A 14,866-nucleotide genomic window follows, 5' to 3' on the forward strand; every position below is an offset into this window, starting at 1 on the left:
GCTATGCCCTACTGCCACCCAGAGCAAGCGGCGCCTGCATCGCACTCCTCCCCCCCACCACTGCACTGGCTGAGCAAGCAACAGCAGGTCATAGCCCCCACAACTGGGGCAGAGGCAGGCACAGCCAGAGGACCTTTGGAAGAAACCTCCATGGCTTCCCCGCCCAGCTCCATCCCTTGCCTGGCTCAGCCTCCCGGCACTTAAAAAAAAAAAGAAAAAAGCCTCACACTCACCAACTCTGGCAGCAGTGATTGGGGCCTCTGAGGACTCATTGCAGAGCCCCCCCACGAAGCGCAGGGCAGTGGGGGGGAGTGAGGATCACCCCCCCTGCTTGGCATCCATGTGGCAGCTGCCCCATTGCATGAGTGCAATGTGGCTCAGCAAGGCACTGCACACTGTCTGGGAGCCGGGGTGGCTGCAACTGTCAGCCAGAACCCAACAGCACTCAGCCCCAGTGGCCCCAGCTCCCAGACAGTAAGCAATGCCCTGCTGAGCTACGCTGCACCTGTGCCATGGGGCAGCTGCTGTGTGGGTGCCAGGAGAGTGGGGGGAATCCCTGCTACCCCAACTACACCTCACTGCATGGGGAGGATCTGCCATGAGTGCCCAGAGGCCCTAATCACTGCTCCTACAGCCAGTGAGTGTGGGGCTTTTTTTTTTTTTTTTTTTTTTTTTTTTTTTTAAGTGCTGGGACTAGGCTGGGGCCAGCTGAGGGATGGAGCTGGACAGGGAAGCCATGGGAGCTTCTCCCATGGCTCCCGCTGCCTGGGAAGAGGCAGGCACAGCCAGAGGAGCTGCCCAGCTGTGCCTGCCTCTCCCCAGCTGATTCAGAGAGATTTGAGGATTTGGATCACCGCATCTCTCCAAATCAGTGCTGAATCTTCCAAAGCTGATTTGGCTGAATCCGTTCAGGACAGTTATCTCTGAACCAAATCACTGTCCGCTGAATCTGAATCCAAATCCAAATCCAAATTGAATACTTCCCTATTCACACAGGTCTAGTTATTACTAACTTTTTATCTACAGTTTTGTCTAGTCAGTTTTTGAACTAGGCTATACTTTCTGCCTCTATGACTCTATGACTTTCTGCAGCTATGAGTTGCACAGGTTAAATATTTCCTGTGTAAAAAAATAATTTCTCTTATTTGTTTTAAGCCTGTCTCCTGTGATTTTCATTAATTCTAGTGTTCTGGGACTGTGAATAACAGTTTGCGAAGGACTTTGTCCACACTCTTCATGATGCAATAGACCACTATCATATCTTTCCTCAACCTTCTCCTTCCCAAACATTTTAGTGGTTCTTGATATGACAGCAGCTATTACCCTCATCATTTTGTTTCCTTTCTTTCTACCTTCTCTCATTCTACTATATCCTTTTTGTGATGCAGAGGCCAGAAATTAACACAATTTTGCACCCAATTTTGCATCCATGTTGCAACTAGATTCCCTTCGCTACCTTGCTCACACAATGCTGGTGTATACCTCCTTTTTGGTTTTTAGGCATCTATTGAATTATTAAATCATTTGCTGTGTCTGTGCTGCCAAAAAGCTGATTTTTCATCTGCATCATTTTGTTGTCATTATCATTTTGTTTTCTGTCATCTTCATCTTCTTCCTCATCATTGTCATCTTCTAGCAAGTAGATGGTAAAATCCAGTAAGATTCACTGTAAAATCCTTGTTGCAATTCCAACAAGGTTGTGTAGTTCTTATTAAGAGGTAAATGAGCAAAGCAAACCAGAAGTATGTATATAGTATTGACTTGGCCTAGCTATACTGAGGTATAAACTTGCCACTTCTTGTCTCTTTTAGGAGTTTAGCTGAGTTTTAGTGATCTCTTTATCAAAAGTGGGGGTGTATATTTTCAACAAAGATACTACTTCTCTTGCCTGGAGATTACCAGTTGTTGCTAATTTTAGGCAGAGGATTAATAACCACGTTTTGCAGCCTGGGCAAAGGTGGTGGCAGCTGCTGTTCTTACACTCCTTTAAGGAAGGACCTGGGACTGGTACCCTTGTCATCTACTCCAAGTTATGCTACTGATTTTGAATTTCTCATCCTTAGATTTTGTAAAGTTTGATCCATGCTACAAACGTATATTCTTTACCATATGTCAACCCACAGGACTAAAATCAAACAATTGTCGCCTGAATGAACCTTTAGGGAGTTTTTGAACAGCATTTTCAAACACTCTTAAGTTGTTATGTGGGTATATATACCACATGTAAACATCCTCCAAATATTAGCTTAATAGTATTAAATACATCTTCATTTACTGTCTAAGAGGGATGTAAATAACTCAGATAACTTGATTTAAAGAGCAGATGTATCAATCCACTGTCATGCAGCCACATTCAGTACATAATTTACAAATCATTGTACAATTGAAGTTACTGGCAAAGTTACCATTCACTATAGTAGATCCAGGAGCATATTTTGTGTTTTCTGCATTTGCAAATTAGTAATCATATTTAATGCATTTTAAGTGATGTTTTGTCATGGATTGTTTGTATAGTACCACTTCAGTTTTGCAATAATGTAGAAATTAAAGGTCAGAGGTACAGTATAAATTCATTCACCCAGTTTCCCCTCCAATCATTTCAGATCCTAAATTACTTCTTTCCTCAACAACAGTTCCAGCCTCTGATTTTACCCATTTTGGTGGCAGTAGTTATTCAATAATCCAGTCCAAGATGACATGGGAAGAGGCAAGAAAAAACTGCAAGAACAAATCTTCAGAACTTGCTAGCATTTTAGATGCTTATAGTCAGTCATTCCTATGGCTACAGATACTCAAGTATGGAGAACCTGTATGGATTGGTCTTAACAGTGAGGTGGTAAGAACAATGAATACATATAAGACTGATTATGATAAATATCAAAATACACTTGCATTTTCTATATATAAATGTCAGTTGCTTTCATTAGGAAGGTGTGCTGTAAAAGCGGTATTCTGAATGAAATCACAAGGAGCATGAATGGTATTTGAGTATTCCTATTACAGTTCTATAGCAAGCACATAAATTGGATATGAGGACCCACAGAGAAGGTCATGGTGTACCCATCAACACATGTGCTTGATCAGGGATAAATGTACTCATGAGTAAACTCTCCTGGGCAGGTATCTACAAATGCAGGGAAGGGGAAGCAGATTTCTAGCTAATGGCAGCTAAATACTCTCACATCCTGGGGCTCTGTAGTGGGCCACTGCTGCCACCAGTGGAGCTCTAGGGGCTGGCAGGGAGCACGAGGCCAGGAGACAGCTGTCTCTTGGCTGGGAATTACACTCTGTCCCAAGGGACTGCCTGCTGCTGGGGCGGAGGCAATGTTCCCCTGCCACAGCAGCAAGGAGTTTCTGGACCTGGATCCCCGATCAGGGGCAGGGGATTTGGAAACAGGTGAAGGTCCCAGGTCCCTGCCCCAATCTGCCAGTGGGGCAGTTAGCAGCTAGCTCACTGCTAGCTGCCCCACTGGCAGATGGGGTAGGGGTCTGGGACCTACACTACCCTGCAGCTCTTTCCAAGCCCCGTGCCTCGATCACCATGAGGCTGGGACCTACCTCTGACAAGGACAATTCTCAGCCCCAACTCCATTCTGGGGTGGAGGATGGGGAGCCTGTTCCCTGCTCAGCTACATGAACACAGAAATGGGCAGGGAACAGGTTGGGGAGCTGGTGCTAGGAGATAAGGGTCTCCCAGGCCCCCCACTACCCAATCTCAGTGATGAAACGAGGGGTAGGAGATAAGAATATTCCAGTCCCTGCTGCCCAGTTGTGATCTCAGAGCTTGGGGCTTGGAGCTCTATGCTGCTGTGGCAGTGGGGCATAGTCCCTGCCTGTGGAGCCTGTCCCAGCAGTAGGCAACTCCTGGGGACAGGGAGAAATCTCCTGCCCCTTGATGGCCAGCTGACTAGAAGCATATTTCTTCCTGGTCAGGCATCTATACAAACGATACTATGCCATTACTAATCAAAAGTAAATGTGCTACTTTCATTTGCAGGTAGCATATTTACTCACGATTAGTGAGGTTTGCAGCAGTAAACATGTGCATGTGTAGATGCACATGCTTACTGTGCAGTAAACTATACTACTTTGCAGTAAACCATATTATGTAAATGTACCTGTCGAGAAGCAGTGAAGGAAGAAAGAGAGCTATAGAAACTGTGGGGAAATGCAAGTGTGACTAGGAACCATGAACTGGGATGTACATAGCAGTTTTAAAAGTCTAACTGTCCATTATACGGTCACTTACCATTGAGCTTATTGCAGGTGGGAGAGGGATATTTTATATGTTAATGTTAAGCTGTTGAGTACCAAGTAATACTGTCCAAATTAATCAACATAATAATCTAGATTTTTAAATAAAATAAAAATTCAGATTAGGTAAAATGGATCAGGAAGAACTGTTCCTTGGCACGATATTTTGGAACTGACTTGACATTTAATCATCTATGGTTTTTACCATGTGTTAAGAGGGTTTACATCAGCAAACAAAAGAACTCCATGTTAATAAATAATAGCTCATATTTAGGCAACAAAAGGGCATGTAAACAGGTGATAATACTAGGAATGAGCTTCCCAGTTAATTCTGGATATGACCACACCACCATGCCAACTCTGGATCTGCCCTCCGGGGAAGAACTTCCATCATTCAACACAGTCTGAATATTGTTTATATCTATAGTGCCCCCTTACAGGAATGAATAAGTTCTTTCAGATAAAATTTTCTCTTCATGTGTCCCAGGAATTCATAAAGAGAAGTAAGATTTAAAAGGAGAAATAAACATAGCTTGTATGATTAAAAAGCTTAAATAAGTGTAATTAAAATTAAGTTTCAGTTATTTTGTGGTACAAATCATAGTAGCTAAATTTAATTATGTTTTCAGATGTCCACATATTACCAATGGACTGATAACTGGTTAATCAAGTATTCTCAGTGGGCAAGAGGACAGCCAAAGACTAAAAGAGCCTGTGTCTATGTAGACATAAATGGGTACTGGAACACAGCATCCTGTAATAAAAACTTCTCTTCAGTTTGCAAACGGTCAGATGGTAAGCAAATAAATGTAACAATTTTAAGAATGCAGTAATTATCATAGGAGTTCACATCAGTAATCTCTTTAGTCCAATATTCTGTTTCTCTTACTGGCTAGTATACAAAGCTTCAGAGGAAAGTCCTTGAAGAATAGCCTCCACCTTCCAACCTAACTTTCTATGGTTTTATGATTCTATGATTCTTTTGGAGTGTGGGATTCTACTGTTGCCTAGTATATGGATTTAAAGACTTTGGCATGTTAAAGTCTCAGTTGGTGAAAATGGGAATAGATCTATTGACTTCCATACAAGTATGCCTGTTCACACCAGCTAAGTATGTGCCCTTTTCCTTCTTAGAGATATTTTCCATTTTTAAAAAAAAATAATGTATGTATTGCATTTGGTTTCGATGTAGTGTAGATTGGCACTCAGAACTCACAGATTCATTGATGTTAGGGTCGTAAGGGACCTCAGTAGGTCATCAAGTCCAACCCCCTGCAGAAAGAGCGCTGGGGTCAGATGATCCCAGCTAGGTGCTTGTTCAGTCTCCTCTTGAAGACTCCCAAGGTAGGGAAGAGCATCATCTCCCTTGGAAACCCATTCAAGATTCTGGGAACCCTTACTGTGAAGTAGTTCTTTCTAATGTCCAACCTAAATCTGCTCTCCATCACTTTGTGGCCAATGTTCCTAGTTACTCCAGGGGGTGCCCTAGTAAATACAGCATTTCCTATTCCCTGATGAATTTATAGGCAGCCATAAGATCACCTCTCAGCCTTCTCTTGCAAAAGTTGTAGAGAGCTAGGTCCCTCAGTTTCTCCTTGTATGGCTTTGCCTGCAGGCCTCTGACCGTATGAGTGGCCCTCCTCCTGAACCTCCTCAGGAGTCTTTGCATCCTTCTTGAAGTGCGGTGCCCAAAACTGGATGCAGTACTCCAACTGCAGTCTGACCAGTCCTGTGTAGAGGGGAAGCATCACCTCCCTGGACCTGTTCATCATGCATCTGTGTCAAGCATCTCCTTCACTTGCAAACCTGTAGGACCCCACCTGCTGGCCGACTATTGTGAAACCATTTCTAATTGGAGATCTACACACCCACGTTTCTCCTGCCACGACTTGGTGTTAAAGGAGTTGGTTCAGTACTTGGATGTGTAGTCCCAGTCATCCTGCAAAGGTCCTACATTCCTGAGGGCTCTGCCACCCCTACACCCTCGCCCATTCCACTGGGTTCTGATCAGCCGCTTGGTCTTGCAGTGTGACTTCCATCCCAAGCAGAAGAAAACAAAAGAAAAAACAAAAAACAAAACCAGGCACTCCTGGTTGGAGTTATGGTTCCAGCTTCTTTTAACTGAGCGAAAAGCAAAATTGACTTTCGTGAGGTCAGTCCCTCTTTTTGTTCCCTACCCATGCTTGGGTGGCTCTTCCTGAGCCTCTTATTGAGGTTGTCACGATTCCACTCATCCCATTAGGTGCATTTGTGACACCATTTTGACTTGCGCCACTTTTAGGGACTTTATGGTACCGCAATTCTAGCGTGCCCCTCTATTAGGGACTTTACGGTACAAAAACTCTGCCGGGCTCTGCCGGCATGGTAACAAGCAGTTGTCAGCAGTCGTCACACTACGTTCCTTCTGGGGAGCTTGCTCTCTGCAGGAGTCTCCTACCGGCTCTCCACGTTGCTCTGGATAGTCCCTGCAGCACGCGCTGGCTCGGTGCTCCTCCTTCCGGTTCTGCGCTCTCCCCCTTTGTCTGTTCCGCACTTTTCTTTATACCAGCCCCTCCCCTGCAGAAACGCCTGGGTAAGGAGGGTTTCTGCCGGGCGCTTTGGGGCTGTGGGTCTGGGGCCACTGACCCTTTGTTTAGCCCTTGTACTTTTGAGCCCTGTAACCCTTTCTCTCTCACACGATCTGCTAATGCTTGATAAAGTGCAGTTAGCCTTGTTGATCACTGCATCACGTTGATGGCTCATGTTCGTCTTGGAGTCAGCTATGACTCCAAGATCCCTTTCAGCTGCTGCGCTTCTGAGAAGGTCATCTCCCAGGCTGTAAGTGTGTTGGTGGTTCTTTTTGCCCAGGTGCAGCACTTTGCATTTGTCTTTGTTGAACTGCATCCTATTTCATTCTGCCCATTTTTTCAATCTGCCCACCTGAATCCATTCCCTTCTCTCTGGTTCAGGAGTGGGCAATTATTTTAGGTGGAGGGCTGCTTACCAAGTTGTTGGAAGCTGTTGAGGGCCATATGGGTAGCCCCGCCCCTGGACAGGTGCCCCCTGGTCACCATCTTGGGACCAATGTTCCAGGGCCAGCACTGGCGGGGCCCGGAGCAGGGTGCAGGCTGGCAGGGGGTCTGTGGAGCCAGGCTGGGCTGCACCAGCAGGGAGAGGGGGGAGCTAGCCTGGCTCCATAGAGCCCCTGCCAGCTGGGACCCTGTACTCCTGTCACCATGCTCTGGAGTCTGCTGGCACTGGCCCCAGGACATGGGTACGGGCCCCATGCACCTGCTCACTCCCAATGCCTCCTCATCCCTGTGGTACAGGCAGGGAGCAGCGCACAGCCCTGACCCCCTGCTTGCTGGCAGGGAAGGAGCTGGTATTGAGCTTGGGGGAGGGAAGCTGCCCCTCACCCGCCCCATGGCCAGTGCTCCCTGCTGCAGCTGCTCGCAGCCCACACAGGGCTGTCCTGAGCAAACACAGGCAGCCCCATGTGGGCTGTGAGTGCCTGCAGCGTGGAGTGCCAGCCACCGGCAGGGGAGAGGCCGTCTTCCTCCCCCCATCATGCTGAGCACCAGCTTGTAACCCACTCCCACTGCCAGCCTGGACCCTGTGCTGGCTCCGGGATTGCCCATCAGGGCTGTGCTGCTGCAGGAGCAGCTGTGGCCCCCCCGCTTGCCGCACTGGGCAGTGTTTGCTGCTGCTGCCTGCCCAGAGCTTGGGCTCTGGGCAGCAGCAGCAAACACTGCCTGGTGAGGCAAGTGATGGGAGCTGCAGCTGCTGCTGCCATGGCGCAGCCCTGATGGGCAAGCCCAGAGCCAGCACAGGGTCCAGGCTGGTGGCGGGGGCAGGTTACAAGCTGGTACAGAGTGCAGAGGAAAAGCAGCCCCTTGCCCACCCTGTTACCGGCAGCCCGTGCTGCAGCCACTTGCAGCCTGCATGGGGCTGCCTGTGCCTGCTCAGGACAGCCCCACGTGGCCTGGAGTGGCTGCAGCAGTGAGTGCCAGCCACAGGGTGGGGGAGGGTCCACTTTTCCCCTTTCTCAGCACCAGCTCATCCCCTGCCCTTCCCCTCCCATTTACCTGAGCTTCCCACATGAGGGCAGGCACATGGTTCCAGGCTAGAAGCCCCTACTGGGGCTTCTGGCCGGGGGGGTGGGGCCAGGTGGGCCCTGCTGTTGAAGGAGCCCACCAGGGCTTTCTCTGGGTCCTACTGCCTTTGACAGGAAGCAAGGACATAGAAATTTTCATTTTCTAAATATTTTTAGGGGCCCCGTGGGCTGGATAGATTGGCCTCGCAGGCCACATCCAGCCCGTGGGCCATATTTTGCCCACCCTTTCTCTGGTGTTTTAAATTTGCCCTATAATTTGGTATCACCTGTAAACTTGGTCAGGGTGTTCTCTGTGCTGTTGTCCAAGTCACTGATGAAAACATTAAATAGCACCGGTCCAAGGACTGAGTCATGCGAGACTCCACTACCCACATCTTTCCAGGTCAATATCGGCCCATCCACCACCACTCTCTGGGTGTGACCCCAAGCCAATTTGCCACCCACCTGACCATGTAATCATCTACATCCAAGCCTGTCAGTTTATTTACAAGAGCAGAATGAGATACTGTATTGAATGCCTTCTTCAAGTCCAGGTAGATGTCATCTACCTTGACTCCGGTGTTTAAACATTTTGTGACCTGGTCATGAAAAGAAACAAAGTTAGTCAAGCATAATCCTTAATAATTTTTTCCAGAGTTTTCCCAAGAATAGAGGTAAGACTAACTGACCTATATTTTCCCAGTTCCTCCCTCCTCCCCTTCTTGAAAATAGGGACCACATTGGCCCTTTTCCAGTCCTCTGGGACCTGACTGAAGTACCACGAGTGCTCTAACAGCCACGCCAGCAGCTTTGATATGACACTGGCCAATTTCTTTAGCACCTTTAGATGAATTTTATCCAGGCCCACTGATTTGGAGACATCCAGCCCCTCCAAATGCCTCTTCATTAAATCTGCGCTAACAGTTGGTGGGCTGGTGTCCCTCCTATATCTATCTATGATTCAACTGGGAGATGTATCTTGGTCTGTGTCTAGGAATACAGGTGCAAAGAGTTCATTGAAAAGCTCAGCTTTGACCCCCGTCTGTCACCAATTGGCCTAGTTTGCCATGTAGAGGTCTTATTCAACCCAGTGCCTTCCTTTTGCTCCCCATATACCTGAAGAAAACTTTCTGTTGTCCTTAATTTTTGTTGCCAACCTGAGTTCTAATCCTGATTTGGCCTTCCTAACTGATTCCCTGCAAATGCGAGCAGGGAGGTATGCTCCTCCTTTGTAGCTACCCCATGTTTCCCCTGGCTGTATACCTCTTTCTTTGCCCTTAGGTTTTCCTGGACTTACCTGTTCAGCCAAGAGGGCATCTTGGCCCCTTTTCCCCCTTTTATGCGTGATGGGATTGTCTCCTTCACCTATAGGATCACTCCCTTGAGGAACAACCCCCCTTCCTGGATCCCCATTTCACCAATGCTCTTGAGCTTTAATGTGTCACTAACTAATCTCCTGAGAACACTGAAGTTAGACTTTCTGAAGTCTAGCACTTCAGCCCTGCTGGTTAGTTTACCCACTCTTTGACAGATAGTGAATTCAATCAATCAGTGGTCACTATATCCTAGGTTACGTTGTACCTGCAGATTCCCCACCAGGTCATCCCCTGTAGGTAACACCAAGTCCAGCAAGGCATTTCCCCTAGTGGAATTGTATACTTCCTGTGTTAGGTGGAGGTCCAGTATGCAGATTAATAACCTATGTGAATGGTTAGATTTGGCTGATTGCTCCTCCCAGCAGATGTCATGGTAGTTTAGGTCACCCATGACAACCATATATCTTGACTGTACAGCCTCTGAGAGCTATCTGGAGAATTCCAGGTCTAGCTCATCTTCATGTTGTGGCAGTCTATAGTAGACCCCAGTACCAAGTCCCTTTCCCCCCCAACTTTGTATCCTGACCCACAGTACCTCAGTTTGGCCCTCCTCTGATCCCATCTTGATGATAGAAGATGTATATTGTTCCATAACATAGAAAGCAACACCCACCCTGATTTTTCCCCCCACCCTATCTCATCTGTACAACCTGTAACCCTCAATGCCTACTGCCCAATTGTGAGTAGGGTCCCACCAGGTTTCTGTTAGTCCAACCAAGTTGAAGTTGTTGCTTGCAAGCAGGAGTGCAGGTTCCTCCTGCTTGTTCTCCATGCCCCTAGCGTTAGAGACATTTAAACCCCCCAGTGGGTGCCATTGGTATCCCCCTGTCCTAATGTATATCAGGCCCCTTAGTGATGACCTTAGTGCTTAACTGGACTGATCCAGTGCATTTCTTGGGGCTCACTGATCCTAGGTTCTCCTTATCCTCTGCTTCCTCATCCCCTGACGAGCCTAGTTTAAAGTCCCTCAGAGGAGATCATCCAACCTGTAAGAGAGCAAACTACTACCTTTAGAAGAGAGATGAAGACCATCTCCTCCACAGATGAAGACCATCTCATCTCATGCTGCTTATCCCTTCAGAAGCTAATTCTGAAGATTCTCAGAGAGGGTTACAGTAGTAATCAGAGTGGAATGCAGCAGAAGGGTTTATGTGAAGGCCAGTAATTCTAGAGTCAAAGCCGTTTTGACCAGTCTGACTAGAAAGCTGAGACCTGTTGGTGGGAATCCTGTCTAATGACACCTTTAAAAAGTCTTTTAGCAGTCTTTGAACTATGCACTCTTGCTGGTGTGAGCTACTAAATATCTTTCTTTTTTAATATAAGATACCTTGTATGTTAATCTGTCAGGCCACAGACATCCTTCAATCTAGGTATGCAACTCAGTAATTAGTCCAACAAGAGTTGCACACACAATTGAGTTATATTTAGAATTGGTAAAAGGAATCATAGATTCATAGAAGTCGGGTCAGAAGGGACCTTGTAGATCTTCAAGTCCGACCCCCTGCCTGGGCAGGAGAAAAACTGGGCTCAGATGACTCCAGCCAGGTAGGTATCAAGCCTCTTCTTAAAGACCCCCAGGGTAGGAGCCAGCACCACTTCCCTTGGAAGTTGGTTCCAGATCCTTGCTGCCCTAACTGTGAAGCAGTTCTTATGGATGTCTAATCTAAACCTACTCTCCAAAAACTTGTGGCCATTATTCCTTGGTATGCCAGGGGGCGCTAGAGAAAACAAGGTCTCTCCCAAACCTTTCTGGTCCCCCCTTGTGAGTTTATAGACTGTCACCAGGTCCCCCCTCAGCCTTCTCTTGTGAAGGCTGAACAAGTTCAGGTCCCGCAGTCTCTCATTGTAGGGTCTGCCCAGTTGTCCCCAGATCATGCGGGTGGCCCTCCTCTGGACCCTTTCAATGTTGTCCACATCTCTCCTGAAGTAGGATGCACAGAACTGTATACAGTGCTCCAGCTGGCCTGACCAGTGTCATGTAGAGGGCGAGGATCACCTCCTTGGCCCTACTTGAGATGCACCCTGCCAACCATGACCTCGCATTGTCAGCCCATGTTCATCTTGGAGTCAATAATGACTCCAAGATCCCTTTCTGCCTCTGTGCTCTCAAGAAGGGAGTTTCCCATCTTGTAAGAGTGCTGCTGGTTACTACTGCCCAAGTGCAGCACCCTGTACTTGTCAGTATCGAAACTCATCCTGTTTTAGTTAGCCCACCCCTGTAACCTATCCAGGACTTGCTGCAGTCTTTCCCTCCCTACTAGTGTGCTCACCCCAAATTTTGGTATCATCAGCAAATTTAAACAGGTTGCTTTTCACCCCGTTGTCCAAATCGCTGATAAGGAAATTGAACAGCGCAGACCCAAGGACCGAACCCTGGGGGACTCCACTGCCCACTTCCCCCCCAGGTCGAATATGACCTGTCCACCACCACTCTCTTAGTATGACCCTTCAGCCAATCTGCAATCCATCTGACTATGTAGGCATCAGTGCGTAGGCTGACGCACAGCTGGGATGGGGTATGGTATAGGGGGTGCAGCTCCGGGGCTGGGGGTTGGGCCCTGCTGCACTTGGGGCAGATGGTGTCAGTGCTGGAAAAGGGGTCAGGGGGGCTACAACAAATTTTAGGTGGCTGCAGCCCACTGTAGTCCCCTCCCAACACCAGTGCCATCCACCCTGAGCACAGCCCAGCCTGGCCTTCCCGCAGGAAGAACCTAGCCTGCTCCCCGGCCCCAGCCCAAAGCAGCAGGTGATAGCAGCAGGAGCTGCACCCCCTGTCCCATACCCCAGCTGTGTAGCACCCACCTCTGCCCCAGCCCCAATGCCACTCCCTGCCTCACAACCTGTGGGGGGGCCAGATTGAGGCCCCAGAATCCTTACCTGGGGTCCTGGGAGCCTCCCAGAGCTGCAAAAGCTGTGATTCTGCTGCTTGGAGCCTGGCTGGTAGCTGTAGTGCGACTCTGGCCAGCTCAGCTTCAGTTTTGACTGTTGCATGCTGGCTCTGCATGCGCTGCACCACTTTTTTTTTTTTACCCCTGGATATCCAGGGGTCAATAAAACCCTCTGCACTGCTCCACTGCAGCACAGAGAACAACGGTCACCCTCATCTGGATGCAGCCAGTGTGACTAAAAATAGGACAACCAGCAATACAATATGCAGTTGCAACATCATTGCTTCAAAGGTAATCTTTTGTAAGGGACAATAGAAGTTCCAGGCTTTACATCATTTGTTAATTATGAATCCTGGGTATTATTTTCCTAGCATCATTAGTAAGTCAGCGGTTACTCATCATTGTCCACTATGTGCATAACGAGTAACTTTTCAGACTACTTTTGGGTTTTAAGAATAGAGGACTGATTTCAAATTATATGGTTTCCTAATAGTTGTGGCCCCTTCTGGTTTTGAGGAATCAGCTGAGCACTGCCCTGAATCAGAAAGCCTCAGATCTTGGATTCCATACCGTGGTCATTGCTATTACATTGAAACATCAGCTGAAAGAAGCTGGACCCAAGCCTCTCTGGAATGTATTAAATTAGGTAAGAGATAAAAGATTTACATACAGGCATAAAACACTCATTAAACAGCTTCAAGAGTTAAAATTTCAATTATTGAAACAGCTGTAATTATTTTAAGCTGGATATTATTTCCACTATATCTAGTGTTTTTTTGCTCTTGCTTTTCACAGTTGAAGCAACGAAACTAGAAAGATATAATTGACTTTAATTTTACATTCAGGTTTATGGTCTGGATTACACATATTAGCAAATTACTGTGATATTCATGTTTCCAGCATAGACAGTAAATTGATTTATTGTGTACAATACAATTTCAGACTGTAAAATAGTATCTATTCTACCTCGTATAGCTTTGATGACCACATTGGCTTAAACATGTAACATCAGTTTCATCCATACATCCCATTGCTCTTTTGTACCCTAGATCCAATAGTTCAGCTGTATACCTTCTAACCTGCTCAATGCTAAAATAAAAAGGTGTAGAGTTTCAAAGATTGCCCTTGCTTTGTTGAGCTGTCACTTGATACAAGCCCAAGTTCTTTTTTTTGCTATTTTTTCTTAGGAGGCATAAGAATGGAGAGCAAAACCAAGCAGGAGCAGAGTAAAGCTCTTCAGAATAAAGTGTTTTTTTTGTGGTAGGTTTGAAGGAATGAATCATTTCAATATATGCTCACCCAGGCTATATTAATACTTTCCAGGTGCTACTTTGGCTTCAGTAGAAGATTTGGCTGAGTCTGATTTTCTGACATACAGAATACTGACATCTCAAAAACTACAGGCCAACTATTGGTTTCAACACTATGAAAATATATATGGTAATTTTTTTCTTTCAGTGTTTAAACATAATATATATTTACCATTGAGATTATTATTATCTGTTTTATCTGTTAATACTGGTGATCTGATAGGTCTATATGGGCATGTGTACACATCACACCACGTTGCCATAATGATGCACTAGGATGATGTAGCGACTGCATGGTTCTACATGTGACTAGCAGCTACTTCACTGTAGTGGCATGCTCCACCTTTTTAGTGGTTAAAACTAACTGGAAGTACTAAAGCATGGAGCAGCAACAACATCACCATAGGGCAACATGTAGATGTGCCCTATGTGTCTCTTACCACTTAATATCAAAGGAGATAGCTTCAGGTGTCCTCTATTTGTTCTTGGACATCTAATACTGTGCTCTTTACAAATGGGCAATTAGTAATGGCAACAGTTTGATGGGTTGATGGGAAAAGTTTTCAAATGTGCAATTATTCAGAAGTCAGGAGAGAAAAATGCAGAAGACATGCAGCTGCATCAATTGACAGGAAAACATGAGAGCTGATGCATTTCCCTCATTAGCTGTACCTATCTTCCCCTGCCTATTTTTGTCTTTTTCCTTTTGTCTTGCTTACCTTGTTATGGATTTTCTTCATCCCAAGCTCTTGGCCTTTCTGTATAAAGCCTAGAATTGGAAATAGTAATTGAGCAGTTCTGTCTATTTGTATTGCCTTAAATACTACCCAGGGTCCATACCAAAAGCTACTTCTGGTTCTGGTTGCAAATGTTCTCTTAAAATAAATATATAAAGACTGTAGAAGCTGTATTCATTTGATTCACACTCACAGCCTAAGAAAGCAGCCACACCAGTTGCTATCTTTA

General features: G+C 46.4%; 1 protein-coding gene across 1 annotated transcript in view; it reads left to right on the forward strand.

Annotated features, from left to right (window-relative positions):
- The window catches only part of LOC149864951 (macrophage mannose receptor 1-like), a 112,260-nt gene that overhangs the window by 85,578 nt on the left and 11,816 nt on the right, over window positions 1-14,866 (forward strand). Inside the window, exons 23-26 of the mRNA XM_090049812.1 lie at window positions 2,604-2,836; window positions 4,884-5,049; window positions 13,084-13,236; window positions 13,914-14,030. Coding sequence (XP_089905938.1) covers window positions 2,604-2,836; window positions 4,884-5,049; window positions 13,084-13,236; window positions 13,914-14,030 — 669 coding nt within the window. The remainder of the gene's footprint in view (window positions 1-2,603; window positions 2,837-4,883; window positions 5,050-13,083; window positions 13,237-13,913; window positions 14,031-14,866) is intronic.

This window comes from Crocodylus siamensis, chromosome 5 (genome assembly GCF_052110815.1).
Source record: "Crocodylus siamensis isolate JL-2025a chromosome 5, ASM5211081v1, whole genome shotgun sequence".
NCBI classification, from domain to species: Eukaryota; Metazoa; Chordata; order Crocodylia; family Crocodylidae; genus Crocodylus; species Crocodylus siamensis.